Source organism: Sinocyclocheilus rhinocerous, unplaced genomic scaffold (assembly GCF_001515625.1).
Source record: "Sinocyclocheilus rhinocerous isolate Xijiao unplaced genomic scaffold, SAMN03320098_v1.1 scaffold20, whole genome shotgun sequence".
NCBI classification, from domain to species: Eukaryota; Metazoa; Chordata; class Actinopteri; order Cypriniformes; family Cyprinidae; genus Sinocyclocheilus; species Sinocyclocheilus rhinocerous.
In genome coordinates, this window is record NW_015640468.1 from 2,945,474 (window position 1) to 2,958,317 (window position 12,844).

The window sequence follows — 12,844 nt, forward strand, 5'->3', positions numbered from 1 at the left end:
TCACCGTAATCGCACTGTAACAAACAAAACAAAAATGTAGGCTACTTCTAATCCTACTACTACTAATAATAATAATAAAGAATAAAATTAACATTAATAATACATTGTTGTTGTTGTTTTGTTGACAGATTAAACGAATTTTTGCCGTATTTTCCTTTTTTCCTCTTCTTTTTTTTTTTTTTTTTTTGCGTCGTGCGTCTAATTTCGTTAAATTGACGGAAGCAGTTGTTCATTAATACGCAAATCACGTATTGCCCAAAATGTGGTCAAATGCGTGCCACTGTACTTGTTTTTAAAAAATGGTTTAGGGCTTAAAATGCAACATTTTACATAGTCTGTCAGGCATCAAATTCATACTTGAAGTGATCAAAACCATTAATATATTTAAATGTATGAATATGTAGACTATAGACTTACTTTCTCTTTCTTTCTTTCTTTCTTTAGGCCAAGCTTTTGTCTGAATTAGACTGTGTTTTTAGACTCATTTGTTTCACCACAATTTTTGTAACGTTGTTTACCATCCTTGTGCGCCTCTAGTTTGAGAGGCAATGCGATTTTGAAGGCGGAACACGTTTAGTTCCACTCGGCAGAGTGCACGAACACTGGCGCACCAATAGCATCCCTATGTCAGTCAATAGTCTGCAAAGTGACGCGACCAGAAGGGGAGGGTGCTTTCTCTCAAGCCTATCTCAGTTTTGAGCTTTCTCAAGCTGCAGGGAGCCGAATGGCGCACTAATTTAAGAGTTAACGTTTAGACATCTCCTTTATGATTTCGTGGAGTTTACTAATTTCCTGAAAACTTTTTGCGGGACGAGACGACTTGTGCACGGTGTAGGAAAGGGAGGATCTTCCCTTGCAGCTCGTGACAGACAGCACAACACCGGGATACAAACTTTGCGCTTTGTGCAGAAAACGTCTAGATTGACTCGGCCACTAACTAACAGGTGACTTGGTGCGTGTTTTAAGTTTTATAGATATGTCTTGTTCTGCTTCTGTGCCCAGGTTTGATCGAGAGCAAATACTAATCTTGCAAGTGCCAAGTGCAATGAAAAGTTTTCTTGAGCTGGCCATTTTAGCGGTAAAGCCGTGAGGTTGAGATTTCTGTAATGTTGTGTGCTATAGTTTTGGGATTTGCAGCATGGGCAACCCTGACAAATGTGTTGTTGTGGATATTACAACAGGTCCTGAGTCACTAGGACGGCGCTTCCTTGCTGGTAACAGTGGGAATATTTAAAGATGTTGGACGGTATAAAAATCGAAGACCATCCGCTGCGGTCTGGACAGGCTACACTTGGAGTTATGCTGGGTAAGTTATTCATTGTCTTCAGTATTATAGCCTACTAGTGTGAACACGTATTCCTGGAATACGAAAAGATGATTTCTGAGAATTTTATGATGCTGTTTTTATCAAGATGTACGCGATAATTAAAGCTGAAACTGTGGCAAGTCAAACTATGCAGGCGGCTGGGATGCATCCTCCTGTGTCATGCATTTTACCGGCCGGCCGCATATCTGTCGAATAATCAAGGCTAATTCTCAGAGAAAATAACCCCATTACACAACTGACCTATAAAACCTTTTCTTACATTTTATGCGCAACGTAATGCATTTATTTTGATACTCTAGTGTTGTCTTTTTTTTTTTTTTTTTTACACAAAGGGTTCTTTTTATTTCTCATTTTACAGAGTTCAGGTTGCCATGTTTACACAAATAATTACAAAGTAATTCTAATTAACTACATGGTATCAAACGGTTATACTTATTTCTCATCCACACACTTATGGCTGCTTCATTCTAACTAATAACTGTAACGTTTAAATACTAACAAATAAAAAATAGGCCTACCGCAAAAAATACACACACACATTGAAACACACACACACACACAAAATAAAAAAACACACACACAAGCAAACAAGCAACAACAAAACACCTGCACAATTCTATTTTTATTATTTATAATGGCTGGAAATTTTTACTCCACCTGTTTTTTGTATAGAGTAAATAAACAAAAAGTACAATATTATTTAAGAATCACATTTATGTCATTTTTTTAATGTAGTTTTGGCTGATAGTTTGTGCGTTGTTAAAAATTTGAGCGTAAATACTACTACTACTACTACTACTACTAATAATAATAATAATGATGATAAAATCCTATCGTACACAGGCTACTTTATGTTCGTAAACTGGCAGTTATAATTCACACGCCATTTGTTGTTGTTTTTTATCACCGTGTCATAGGCCTATTGGTTTATTTAGTACAGCCTAATATTACAACTTGATATCATAACCACTTGTTCAATAGCCCATTTATGTATACTTATTTTTTTTAAATTAGATGAAGTTAGAACGTTATTAAAAGTATGCATTTGCTCTCCAGGGACGGAGTGCCATCATCAGGCGGTGTGTGAGGGGTGCCAGCGGCCGATATCCGACCGCTTTCTGATGCGCGTCAACGAGTCTTCATGGCATGAGGAGTGTTTGCAATGCGCCGTGTGTCAACAAGCGCTCACCACCAGCTGCTACTTCCGGGAGAGGAAACTTTACTGCAAACACGACTACCAACAGTAAGGGCATGGATTATTTGAAAGAAATAATTGGTGTAACACGCACGCAGTGTTTTGCTTGACTTGTTTTTATTCATCTGTGATCAAGCAAAGAAAGGGGCACATTTTTCGTTTTTACGCAATAACACTCACAGTAGGCTATTTGAGGCGTTGGTGGTATGATTTTGTTGAACTTGTCAATCTTACAATTCTGTTGTTTTTCAATTGAGACGCCAAGTGGTATTGTCGAAGAATCATCTTTATATTTATTAGGCTTTTATGTGTTATAGCCATAATGAATTTAGTTCCTCAGCTGTCATGTTCTAAACTGTCTTATTTCTAAACTGAGACGTCAGTCCTGGATTTAGTGAGTGATAGTTTGGTTTGAATTGTCATTTCAGTTTACGCTGCACTGGATTTTTTTTATTTTTTATTTTTTGAGCTGTGATATTTTGTAACGCAATGACAATCAAAATTAAGCGATTTCATTTAATTTAGTCTTTTCTTCGATCATTCGATCAGTCGAGGACGACATCATTATTTGATCACCTGTCGTAGTAGCGCCCATGTCAATTTAACGCAGATGGATGCGGGTTGATTCATTTTATTTTTACGTTTAGCCTACATGTCAATCATAAATGGTCAGAAATTATTTAAGTGAGGCAATTTCTTGACTGACTTTAAATTATAAACGAACTGGTTTTTTTTCTTTTTAATAACGCACTATTGTTTTATCTTTTATTTCTTTTAATTTCTTTTAATTTAATTAATTCAAGTTTTCTTTCATTAGTTTATTTAGCTAATTTATTATTATTATTATTATTATTATTATTATACCTAATATTATTGTATAATTATTGTTGTTGTTATTGAATTGTACAATCGTGGGGCCATTTCTATCGTTCTAGGCCTTTTTTTATTTATCAAAATCTTTTTGATTTAATCAAGCCTTAACCATACCATCATGAATGTACAAACGCTAAAAGTGATGCATAGCCTATAGCCTACAAAATGCCTATTTTTTAACCGGTACGGTAGCAAAAAAAAAACGTAGCAAATCTTCTCGAATCGCACTTCTTATTCCTCAGTTATAAAATCGTGTGTAGTCATGGTATGGGATAGTTTGAATGTGCACAGTGGGTGCTGTGTTGATATTCACCCGGTCCTGAAGCTGTGAGTGGACCGCAGGGCGCTTTATGTTGCATGTCTTCTCCCCATGTGTCACTACTTTTGCAAGCTTTTGTGTCAGGGGTTTTGAAATATCGCTCCCTCTCTCATGGTGATAACTGGGAGGTCCCTATCCGACACCATGCAATAATTAAAGGGCCATTCCTACTGCCTGACTTTAATAGTCTCCAATTCTTTCAGCTTCAGAGTTAGTGTTAACAAAATTAATTTCATAGCTCTGGTCTTATATTTCATACCCTGGAGACGGCAGCTAGCGCTGAGACAGGCCAAACATGTTAAAAAAAAACGTGTTATTTATGGTATTAGGCTATATTTAGATTACATAGCCTATTTAAATGACTGTTTGTTTACCTGTTATTGGGAAAGATTTCTCACTTTTTTTTCTTTGCATCCACCAATTGCAATCTTAACTAGGCTATGTTATGTTTTATAAGGCCTTGTGAATGTCAATCAGGTGTTAGGTTCGTGTAAATCATATTTCCCTGGTCTGATCTCCCTTTACAAAACATTACAAAACCTGCCATTTCATAAACAGCCGTTCCGTTTCAGCATGCACACCTCTGCTATGGGGCTCCTCTCACACGCGCGCTACACAGGTAGCTAGCAGTAATATTTGTTTATTTATTTCGCAATGACGGGCCACTTAGTAGATGTAATTTGCACCTTTTTGACTTTTATGACGTTCATTTAGGTTGTACTTGTCAACCCCGAAAAGCGCCCGTGGCACCAAATTGAAGCCTTTGGCCGTTTCTGGTGGAACTCCTCCTAATGACATACTAGCATCAATTGATTCATGCCCTATAATCATTAGAACCGTAAATCACGACATTGGGCAAACGTTCATATTCACACCTCTCTGTCTGTTATTTACAGCACGAGCTTACCGGCGGGAATTTATAGCTTGTTTTGGCGCGGAAAATCAAGAGTAACTTGGAATAACTTGGAACTAGGCTTTCGTTATTAGAGGATTAGCTTTGGAATTACGATCTGCATATAATGTTCTTTAAATGGCTCAGCAGACCTTTGCGTTAGCGCCAATTAAAGACACAGGTTATGGAAATATAATTGTGTTTTCAAGCTATTAGTGAGAATTCTCTTTACTGTATTGGAATTAATTGGAATTGCAACGCCACTACCATAGATGGAGCCTACACTTTCTTTCTTTCTTTCTTTCTTTCTTTCCTAAAGGTGGCAGAAAAATATTAAATAACCTAAATAGACTATTGTAAATAGTCTGTCATTTACAAACATTTACAAAGTAGTTTGGACAAACACCTTTTATGATCTTAAAATTACATTTTAAATTCATGGAAGCTACAAATACTATTTTCTTTTCAGTAAATGTTATTATAATAGCTTTATATTCATATTTTTTAAACATAGCCTACATGTATATGTATTTTATATATTTATTTTTTAATAATTATTTTTCTGTGTTTTTATTTAATAATTACTCAAAATTATCAGAATAAATAGATTTACTGCAAAAGAAAATAATGATTGTTGCTTCTAATGTTGTGAAAATGAGAATAATGCACTTCCTCTAGATTAGAAGTTGTTTTTGGCAAAGATTTTTTGTATGTGTGTGAGAGAGACACATCATGTTTCTTACTGTTGGATTTAACTTGTTGTGATTTGAATTATTCTCAAATAGACAACAGGATTTCTGCACCATGAGAGGAGTAGGTAATGAGGGTTTCTGTGCACTCAGGGTTTGTGTATGCATAGATAGATAGATAGATAGATAGATAGATATGCCTCAACTTCTGCCGTTCAATTTTACAGTGTTGTTTAACAGAAGTGTATATATTTCTGTATTATTCGAATGCTGAGTGTTTGAATGTTCTTGTCTGGCCTTAGTGTCAGTGGAACCTGGCTCAAGTCTGCTGTTAGTTTTGGTCCAGGGATAATTTGCTTGAAGTAGGAAGTTGTGGGTTATCCCCTGGTGTGCTGATAGTTCTATTTTAGCACCGTGGGGGCATCCTCCTGCGATGTGTTGTTTTTTAATTAGCTCTGCTTTGTGAGCGGGATGCCGCATTCCCGCTGACATGAGTGGATTTTGGGCCTGGCAGTGTGTTTTCTACATGACTGGAGCCGTACACCCTCCCAATACACCCTGCCGTTGTGTTTTTACCAAGCATGCCTTACTGTCCAGTTATTGTTTCAATTAAAATAACCTTTAAATCAACATGATGATTTATTCATGATTTGTGATTTTTTGAATACTTGTTTTGCTATAGTTGTATACATATAAAAATAAAAACAGCTGTGTTTCGATTAACGTGTGAGAAAAGTACTCACATGTTTAGAGAAGAGAGGCGGGTACTAATCCTGCAGCGTTCAGGGGTTTTTGCTTGCCGTGATGGAGGCCCTCGTAGCGCTCTGCTCTGGGATGAGGCCGAGCCTGAGCCAGCCTGTTCCTCTGCAAGGAAGTATTAGGTTTTGTGTCAACATTAGCCCAGCCTCTCCTGGCAGCATTAAAATGATGCAATCATCTGTCATCTCTTGACTAGTGCCACACACCCCCACCACCAGATGTTTAATGCTTTGACCTAACGGGATGTTATTCTAATGTAGAGGGGAGCGCTAGATGACTGGGTTTTGCTTTTAAATTCACTTTTGGAATAGAATATTTAGTTTTCTCTGTGTGTCTATTCTCTTTTATGTGTGACTGTTGTTACTTAATGTCCTTGACATGTTACTCCACATCTGTGATGGTATTTATCCATGGAAAATATGTATGCTATGTCTATATGTTTAATATGCCAGCCAGAGCCAACTTTAAAGGATATTTATTTTGCTATTATAAATACAGTGCTTGCACAAGCTAATATTACTTGAGCTACTCGGTGAATATAAAATTATGAAAATGTCACAACCACTAGTTTTTTTTTTTATTGACCTCAAAAAACTATTTTTTTACTCTAATTTAATGATTTTGAAAAGTAAAGTGTTTTTAACTAAAGTGAATTATTAGTCCATTTGATCCAATTATTAATTCTCTTTATCCCAGGTATGGTTTATACTTGAACTTATATATTCATATTTATATTTTGATATTTGTTTTAATATTTAGATAATAATTGCTAAGAATATGCTAACATTTTTTTATGGATGTTACTGTAGCATCATATATCTATATACCTCACCTCCTAAAACTTAATGCTAAATTAAATATTTTACAATAATGTATTAAGATATTTCTAATCTATAATTTTAAGCATTGGTTACTTATCTGGAATTAGATCATTTATGTCAAGTGTGTAATTTCTTCACCAAAATGAATTGCAGAAATTGCAGAATTGAAGGCACGCCCCTTTTCATCCATTGGTTGGGCAAACACATAACCCCGCCCCCAAATGCAATTTAAGATCTGTTTCTGCGTTGGACTGGTTGAGATGCTGAGCCACAGTGTTTATTTCAAGGGAATCGACTTACAATTTGGTTTACTTAGTTGCACACATAAACAGATATATCACCCACTATGCAAATAAAAAGATTCCTTCTGTTTTAGCATAATATTAAGAAGCCATAAGCACAATATCTCTCCATCATTCCTCTCTAATGTTGCTGTAGGCTCTTTTCTTGTCTCTGTTCCACAGTGTTCTCAACATAGTGATGAAGCTCAGTGTCTCCACAGTGTTATTCCTACACAGGCTTTTCAGATACGCAAGAAAACACTGGCACTTGGATGGCAGGTGGTGCCACAGGGCATGTGGCTCGCCTATGGCTCACTATCACACCCACCTAACACATTCTACCTGTGCATGAAGACATTATGCAAATGGATTTTGTCTCAAAACGAGGATTTTTTGTGTTTAAACAAAGCGAAAAAAATAGAATTTGTAAATGAAAAAAACAACAGCGACATAATCCAGTGATAGAACAATTATTGGTTTCTTTCAAAGTGTCCACATCCTCCAAAATAATCCTGGACTATTAAGCTGTCTTGCGAGAGTGTTTCAACTGTCTTGTCATAGACAAGAAGATTTAAGCTTGGCTCATGTCTTAGATGCAAGTTATGAGGATGATAATCGAATCTCATCTTGGACTTCTCAGACTCTTTCTCTCCCTCTCTTTCTTTTTCATATCCTAATGAGATTAGCCTCCCAACCGCCATAGTACTAGACAATTTGAATGACAGGTCTGCTCCGCTATCCAAGGCTATCTTACTAAGCTCTTCGCCGCATTGTCTTGAATGGAGGGACTGACGGAAGCTGTGTGCCCTAATCCTCTTATTTGTGTCAGAGGGAGAAAAGAGGGAAGAATGAGGTGGAATGGGACAGTGCTTTGGAATAGCACCACTGCCACTTCCTCCCTCCGAAACCTCTCTCACAGCCAAGTGAGCATGAGAGGGATCTTATGAGGCTCAGGCTCACAGACAGGCACAGTCACACATGCATTAGGCAGTTTGCTCCCTCCATTTAACCCTTGTTCTGAAAGCATTTTCATAAAGTACAAAGCTCTTGTTAGTGGAAAAGTCCATAAATATAAAATGTCCAAGTAGCTTTTTGGAATTTCAGCCGGTATTCATGCTCACCCTCATGTGGATTCAGACCTGACTTTCTTTTTTCTGTGGAGCACAAAAGGTATTTTGCAAATGTTCTTTGAAGGACTTTGTTTGGACACCAACGTTCTTTGAAATATCTTCTTTTATGTTCCATAGAAGAAAGAAAGTCATGTTTGGAACAAAATGAGGTTGAATAAAATGATGACAGAATTTTAATTTTGGGGTTGACTATCTCTTTAAATGTCAAAACCTGGCTCACCATATTAGAGCGTTTTAAGGGTCACTTGAAAAAATGACTTTTGCTGGTTTTTGCTGGATGCTTTGTGGTCTTTTGTGCCCGCGCAGTTCAGTTCCTTCACGTGGAATAAGCTTTCTCTGGGTCGGACCCTCCTGGAGCTAGAGGTAATCTGTCTTCAGCTGGAGCTCCCACAGTTCTTTATTTACTCATTCAACTAGTTGGAAGTCTGTTAGACTCCAGATCAGATGCTCTGAAACCAATCTGATTACCTCAACCAGCCAATTACCTTCCTCTTCGCAACCACAGTTCTAAAGCTCCGCATTCTGCATTGTGATATTTCTTCATTTTCATTATAAAGGGAAAGAGAAGAGCAGCCGTTGGAACGTTCTTGAGTGTTGTCATACCACCAAGGTACTTTCAGGAAAATTAAACAGAAATGTTGGATAAGTTACTCTGTTCAGCAATTGAATTCTTACAGTTTAGCACATCCTGTTATTTGCAGTGAACATGACAGATTGCATTGTGGTTGATTAAAAAATGTTGTGTGGTTGTAACATTAAACATTGTTGACGGAATCGTAAGTTTAGATTTTTTTTTTTTGGATCAAATATTAGCAATCAGCCTCAGTTTTCATGAGCACAAGCTTAAAGCTGTTCTACAAGCAGGACAGCTTTATAGCTAAAATAAAACACAAGTTTAAAGTTTAATAGAATTAATGTAAGTGCTTTTATAAAATTATAAACTTCATATTTCTGCTTATCCTTCAAAAATTGGCCCCATTAACTTCCATCGTAAATGCCTTATTATAAGCTTCTGTTCAAAACTGTGAAAACCTATAGGCTGATTGCTAAAACTGTGAAACTATGTACCTCTTAATTGGTTTGTACATGATTATATAAGTTATATATAGTATGTGTGTTTGTGCTTCATTGGTATATGAAAATTAAGTGGCTTCATCCTCTTGTGCATCAAAGTAGGAGTGTCATCACTCAGTGTGTGTATCCGGGACGAAATCCTGAATCCTGAATGCTGCAGTCTAAATATTCCTTATCTCCCACCCAGGGTTGAGGGGAAGCTGAAGTAGGAGACAGGTTAAAGTAAACTGAAAAAACAGCGTTCTGACCAGCAAGACCTCCTGTTTCCCCACCCACGGTCCTGATCTTCTGTCGCTATGGGGATCACTGCTGATCGGCCCATCGCTGACTGGACCAAGGAAAACAAACGTGAGCAGGAGATGGTGGGGATCGTATTTCCATACCTCCTTGGGACTGCGAGCCCCCCACAAACAGCTAAAATGATTTGTGCTGGAGGTCAAAAGACCCATGGTGGCTTCAAAAAGTGGAGAGTGGAAATATTTGGATGTTAGACGGAGTCAATAGAAGGCACAGTGATGGAGAATGGAGTGAAAGAAGGAGAGACAGGGGGGAAAAAAATTGAATAAGCAGCTAACTGGATTGCAGATGTTTAAAAATGTTAATATTCTTCTGTCAGACAATTCAGTTAAACACAAAGCCACAGCAGTGTAAACACAATTGGCTTTAATTTTATAGTCATATCGATCAACAGCATTTGTGGCACAATGTTGATTACTACAAAGCCGTTTGTCCCTCCTTTTCTTAAAAAATAAATGAATGAATGAATAAATAAATAAATAATACTATCCGGTTTACAGTGAGTCACACAATGGTAGTCAATGGGACAAATGCATACATTTAAATCTAAAACAACCATAATGATGACAAAAATAACTTTACAGATTAAAAAAAATACAAGATTAAGCAATAATTAATGTAAGTGCTTTTCTAAAATTATAAGCTTCACATTTCTACTAAATCATTCAAAAATTTACCCCTTTAACTCCCATTGTAAATGCCTTATTGTAACCTTGATTGTTGCTTTTGTAAATAAAACAAAAGACAAGTCAAGTCAAGTAAAAAAGACAAGTCACAAAAGTTTTGTGGCGATCATCATAATGCTGTCAATGGAACTTCCATTGAATCCAGAATATTATTTTAATAGAAACAGAACAGATCTTATTTTTTATTTTAGAGAAGGTTTCAACCGAGATCTTTGTGATGTAATCTTTAGGTCAGGTCTCATCTCTTTAGGTCAGGTCTCTTTTTTCACAAAGGGATGCCACCTTTGTAAGACAAAAAAAATATATAAAATCCAGAGAGTACGATACTGATCGTCTGTGCCTTTTACCCCCTTTCTCTCCCCCTCTCTGCTGTATTTCCATGTCTCTCCTGGCTGGATGCTAATATTTCTCTGAAAAGAGCCACAATACATCTATCTGGGAATTTCCACCACTCGCAAGTGCAGCAAAATGATCTGCTAGTCTAAAAAAAAAGGTGGGGGAATGAAATATTGAGGATTTCTGAAAATTGAATAAAGGAAAATGATTTATTCCATAGTGCCATTTTAATGAAGACTCATGTGTCTTTGTTTACATACGAGCGACACCAGAAAACCTTAAATATTGGCTGATTAATATTGAGATATTACACATTCTTTGTTTTTGTGTCAAACAATGCATCCTCTTTATCCTGTTTTACCTTGTGAATGCTGTTGTTTTGATAGTACACTTTTTACCAGTCCTCTCTATGCCCATCCTTTTTGGCAGGATTCATAACCACAAACACAAACATGCTGTTCAGACATAATAGTGTTTCGAAGAAACTTTGAACCTTAGAATTGCTTATTCAGCGGTAAGGACTGAATGAGAAGCAAAGCTAAACTCACTCGAGTCACATATGGAAAATAGATAGACCTGACTTATGCATATTTCGCCCCTAAAAGAGTCAAACATTTCTGTTATGGCCTCAAACATGTTCTCCATCTCAGACCAATCCATCTCTTCTCCTGGCTTCCCTGCTTCTGTTGTTTTTTTTTCTTTGGAGTGAGTGAGTAAGTCCGTTCCCCCCTCCTGAGGTGGGCGTCTGTCTGTTGTCAGGCGTGAGGAGCGGCCCCTGCCCCTGCAGTTAGCAGGGGGAAAGCGATCCTGACCCCCGGCCCAGAACATGAAACCAGAGCCGGTGTGTGGCGCTTGGTGCTCAGCTGGAGAGGCGGCAGAGCCCTGACCTCCAGCTCCACATCACACCGTGCGCCAGACTCTTCTCTGCCCTCCTTCTTCAGCTCTGTAGTGGTGGGACACGGTGCCAAACCACCTGATGGCAAAGCCTGAACGCCTCACGCACCCAAAAACATCTCCGTCTGTAAGATAAACAGTCTGCTGCAATCCAAACAGTTTGCTGTCACATTCATCCTTGTTTGCATAAGTACTCTTTACAAGAGTTAAAAGGATTAAAAGAGAGCGTTATACTATAAATGTCTAAAATAATACACAAATTAAAATATTTAATGGAATAAAAGAAGACTGTATTAAAGTACAGAAACTATGCTAGATTTTTATTTGGCTAATGTCCTTTCTTATTGGTTTTGAGGCTTTGGATTGGTGTTTTAATTTTACTGATAAATTCTTGTCTTGAGGTGGATACTTAAATACAGACACGAGAAACATTTTCCCACGTGCTGTCTGTCGTTTTGTTCTGAACTAGCAATATCGATTCTCGGATGAATCAGTTCTTTGAGTCTGTTTTTTTTTTTTTTTTGAGTGAATAGGACAAACTGATTGGCAAAACTGTACGAATCGTTTGGTGCAGCTTTCACTCAGTAAAACAATGCAATACTCAAAACATGGAAAACAAAGAAAAAAACATTGGATTGAGTGGAATATTTATCTACAATCCATTGGAAATGCTCACATTTTGCAGCATCGAAGAAGGTCTTTAGGAGGTTCAACACCAGCATGTGAAAATTGTGAACGACTGTGTTCAGTTGAAGACTCTTTGAACGAAACAGTGACAACATGTATGAAATCATTCAAAATAAATGCACTTGACATTTTGGACATGTACTGTATAAATACTATGGTGCAAGGAATACCATAATGATCAATACCATGATGTTTATTTCAAAACACCATGGCAATAACATTTAATTCCATCATTGTACCATGGTACTGCTACAAAAGGATACGTTTTTGAAAGGTAATTTTGAATTAGGGCAGTGTCATGTGAATAGGTTTTTTTTTTTTTTTTTTAGAAAAAACAGTGTGTACAGTAACTCTAAACCATTTTTATTTTGCTGTTTTATGTTCTGCTCTGATATTTTGTCATTTCCTACCTCTCCTCTCTTTCTTTTAATCGGTGTGATATGTTTTACCTATCAGCAGAAGCACCAGTTAAGTCAACAGGAGTCAACAAAAAAGTCCTTAGAATCAAAAAAATGTTTGCAGTTGTTTAAAATTTGCATTTAGCGTTTTTTTTTTTTTTTTTGCGTCACGTGTTTTGATATATC

General features: G+C 37.1%; 1 protein-coding gene across 2 annotated transcripts in view; it reads left to right on the plus strand.

Annotated features, from left to right (window-relative positions):
- Positions 1 to 419: 419 nt before the first annotated feature.
- LOC107753135 (LIM/homeobox protein LMX-1.2-like) overlaps positions 420 to 12,844 on the plus strand; it is a 63,043-nt gene continuing 50,618 nt past the window's right edge. Inside the window, exons 1-3 of one of the 2 annotated variants that reach the window (XM_016569260.1) lie at positions 420 to 944; positions 1,182 to 1,306; positions 2,384 to 2,570. In XM_016569260.1, the coding sequence (XP_016424746.1) occupies positions 1,237 to 1,306; positions 2,384 to 2,570 (257 nt within the window). In that variant the 5' untranslated portion in view covers positions 420 to 944; positions 1,182 to 1,236. The remainder of the gene's footprint in view (positions 945 to 1,181; positions 1,307 to 2,383; positions 2,571 to 12,844) is intronic. The other variant, XM_016569259.1, reaches the window with a different exon arrangement.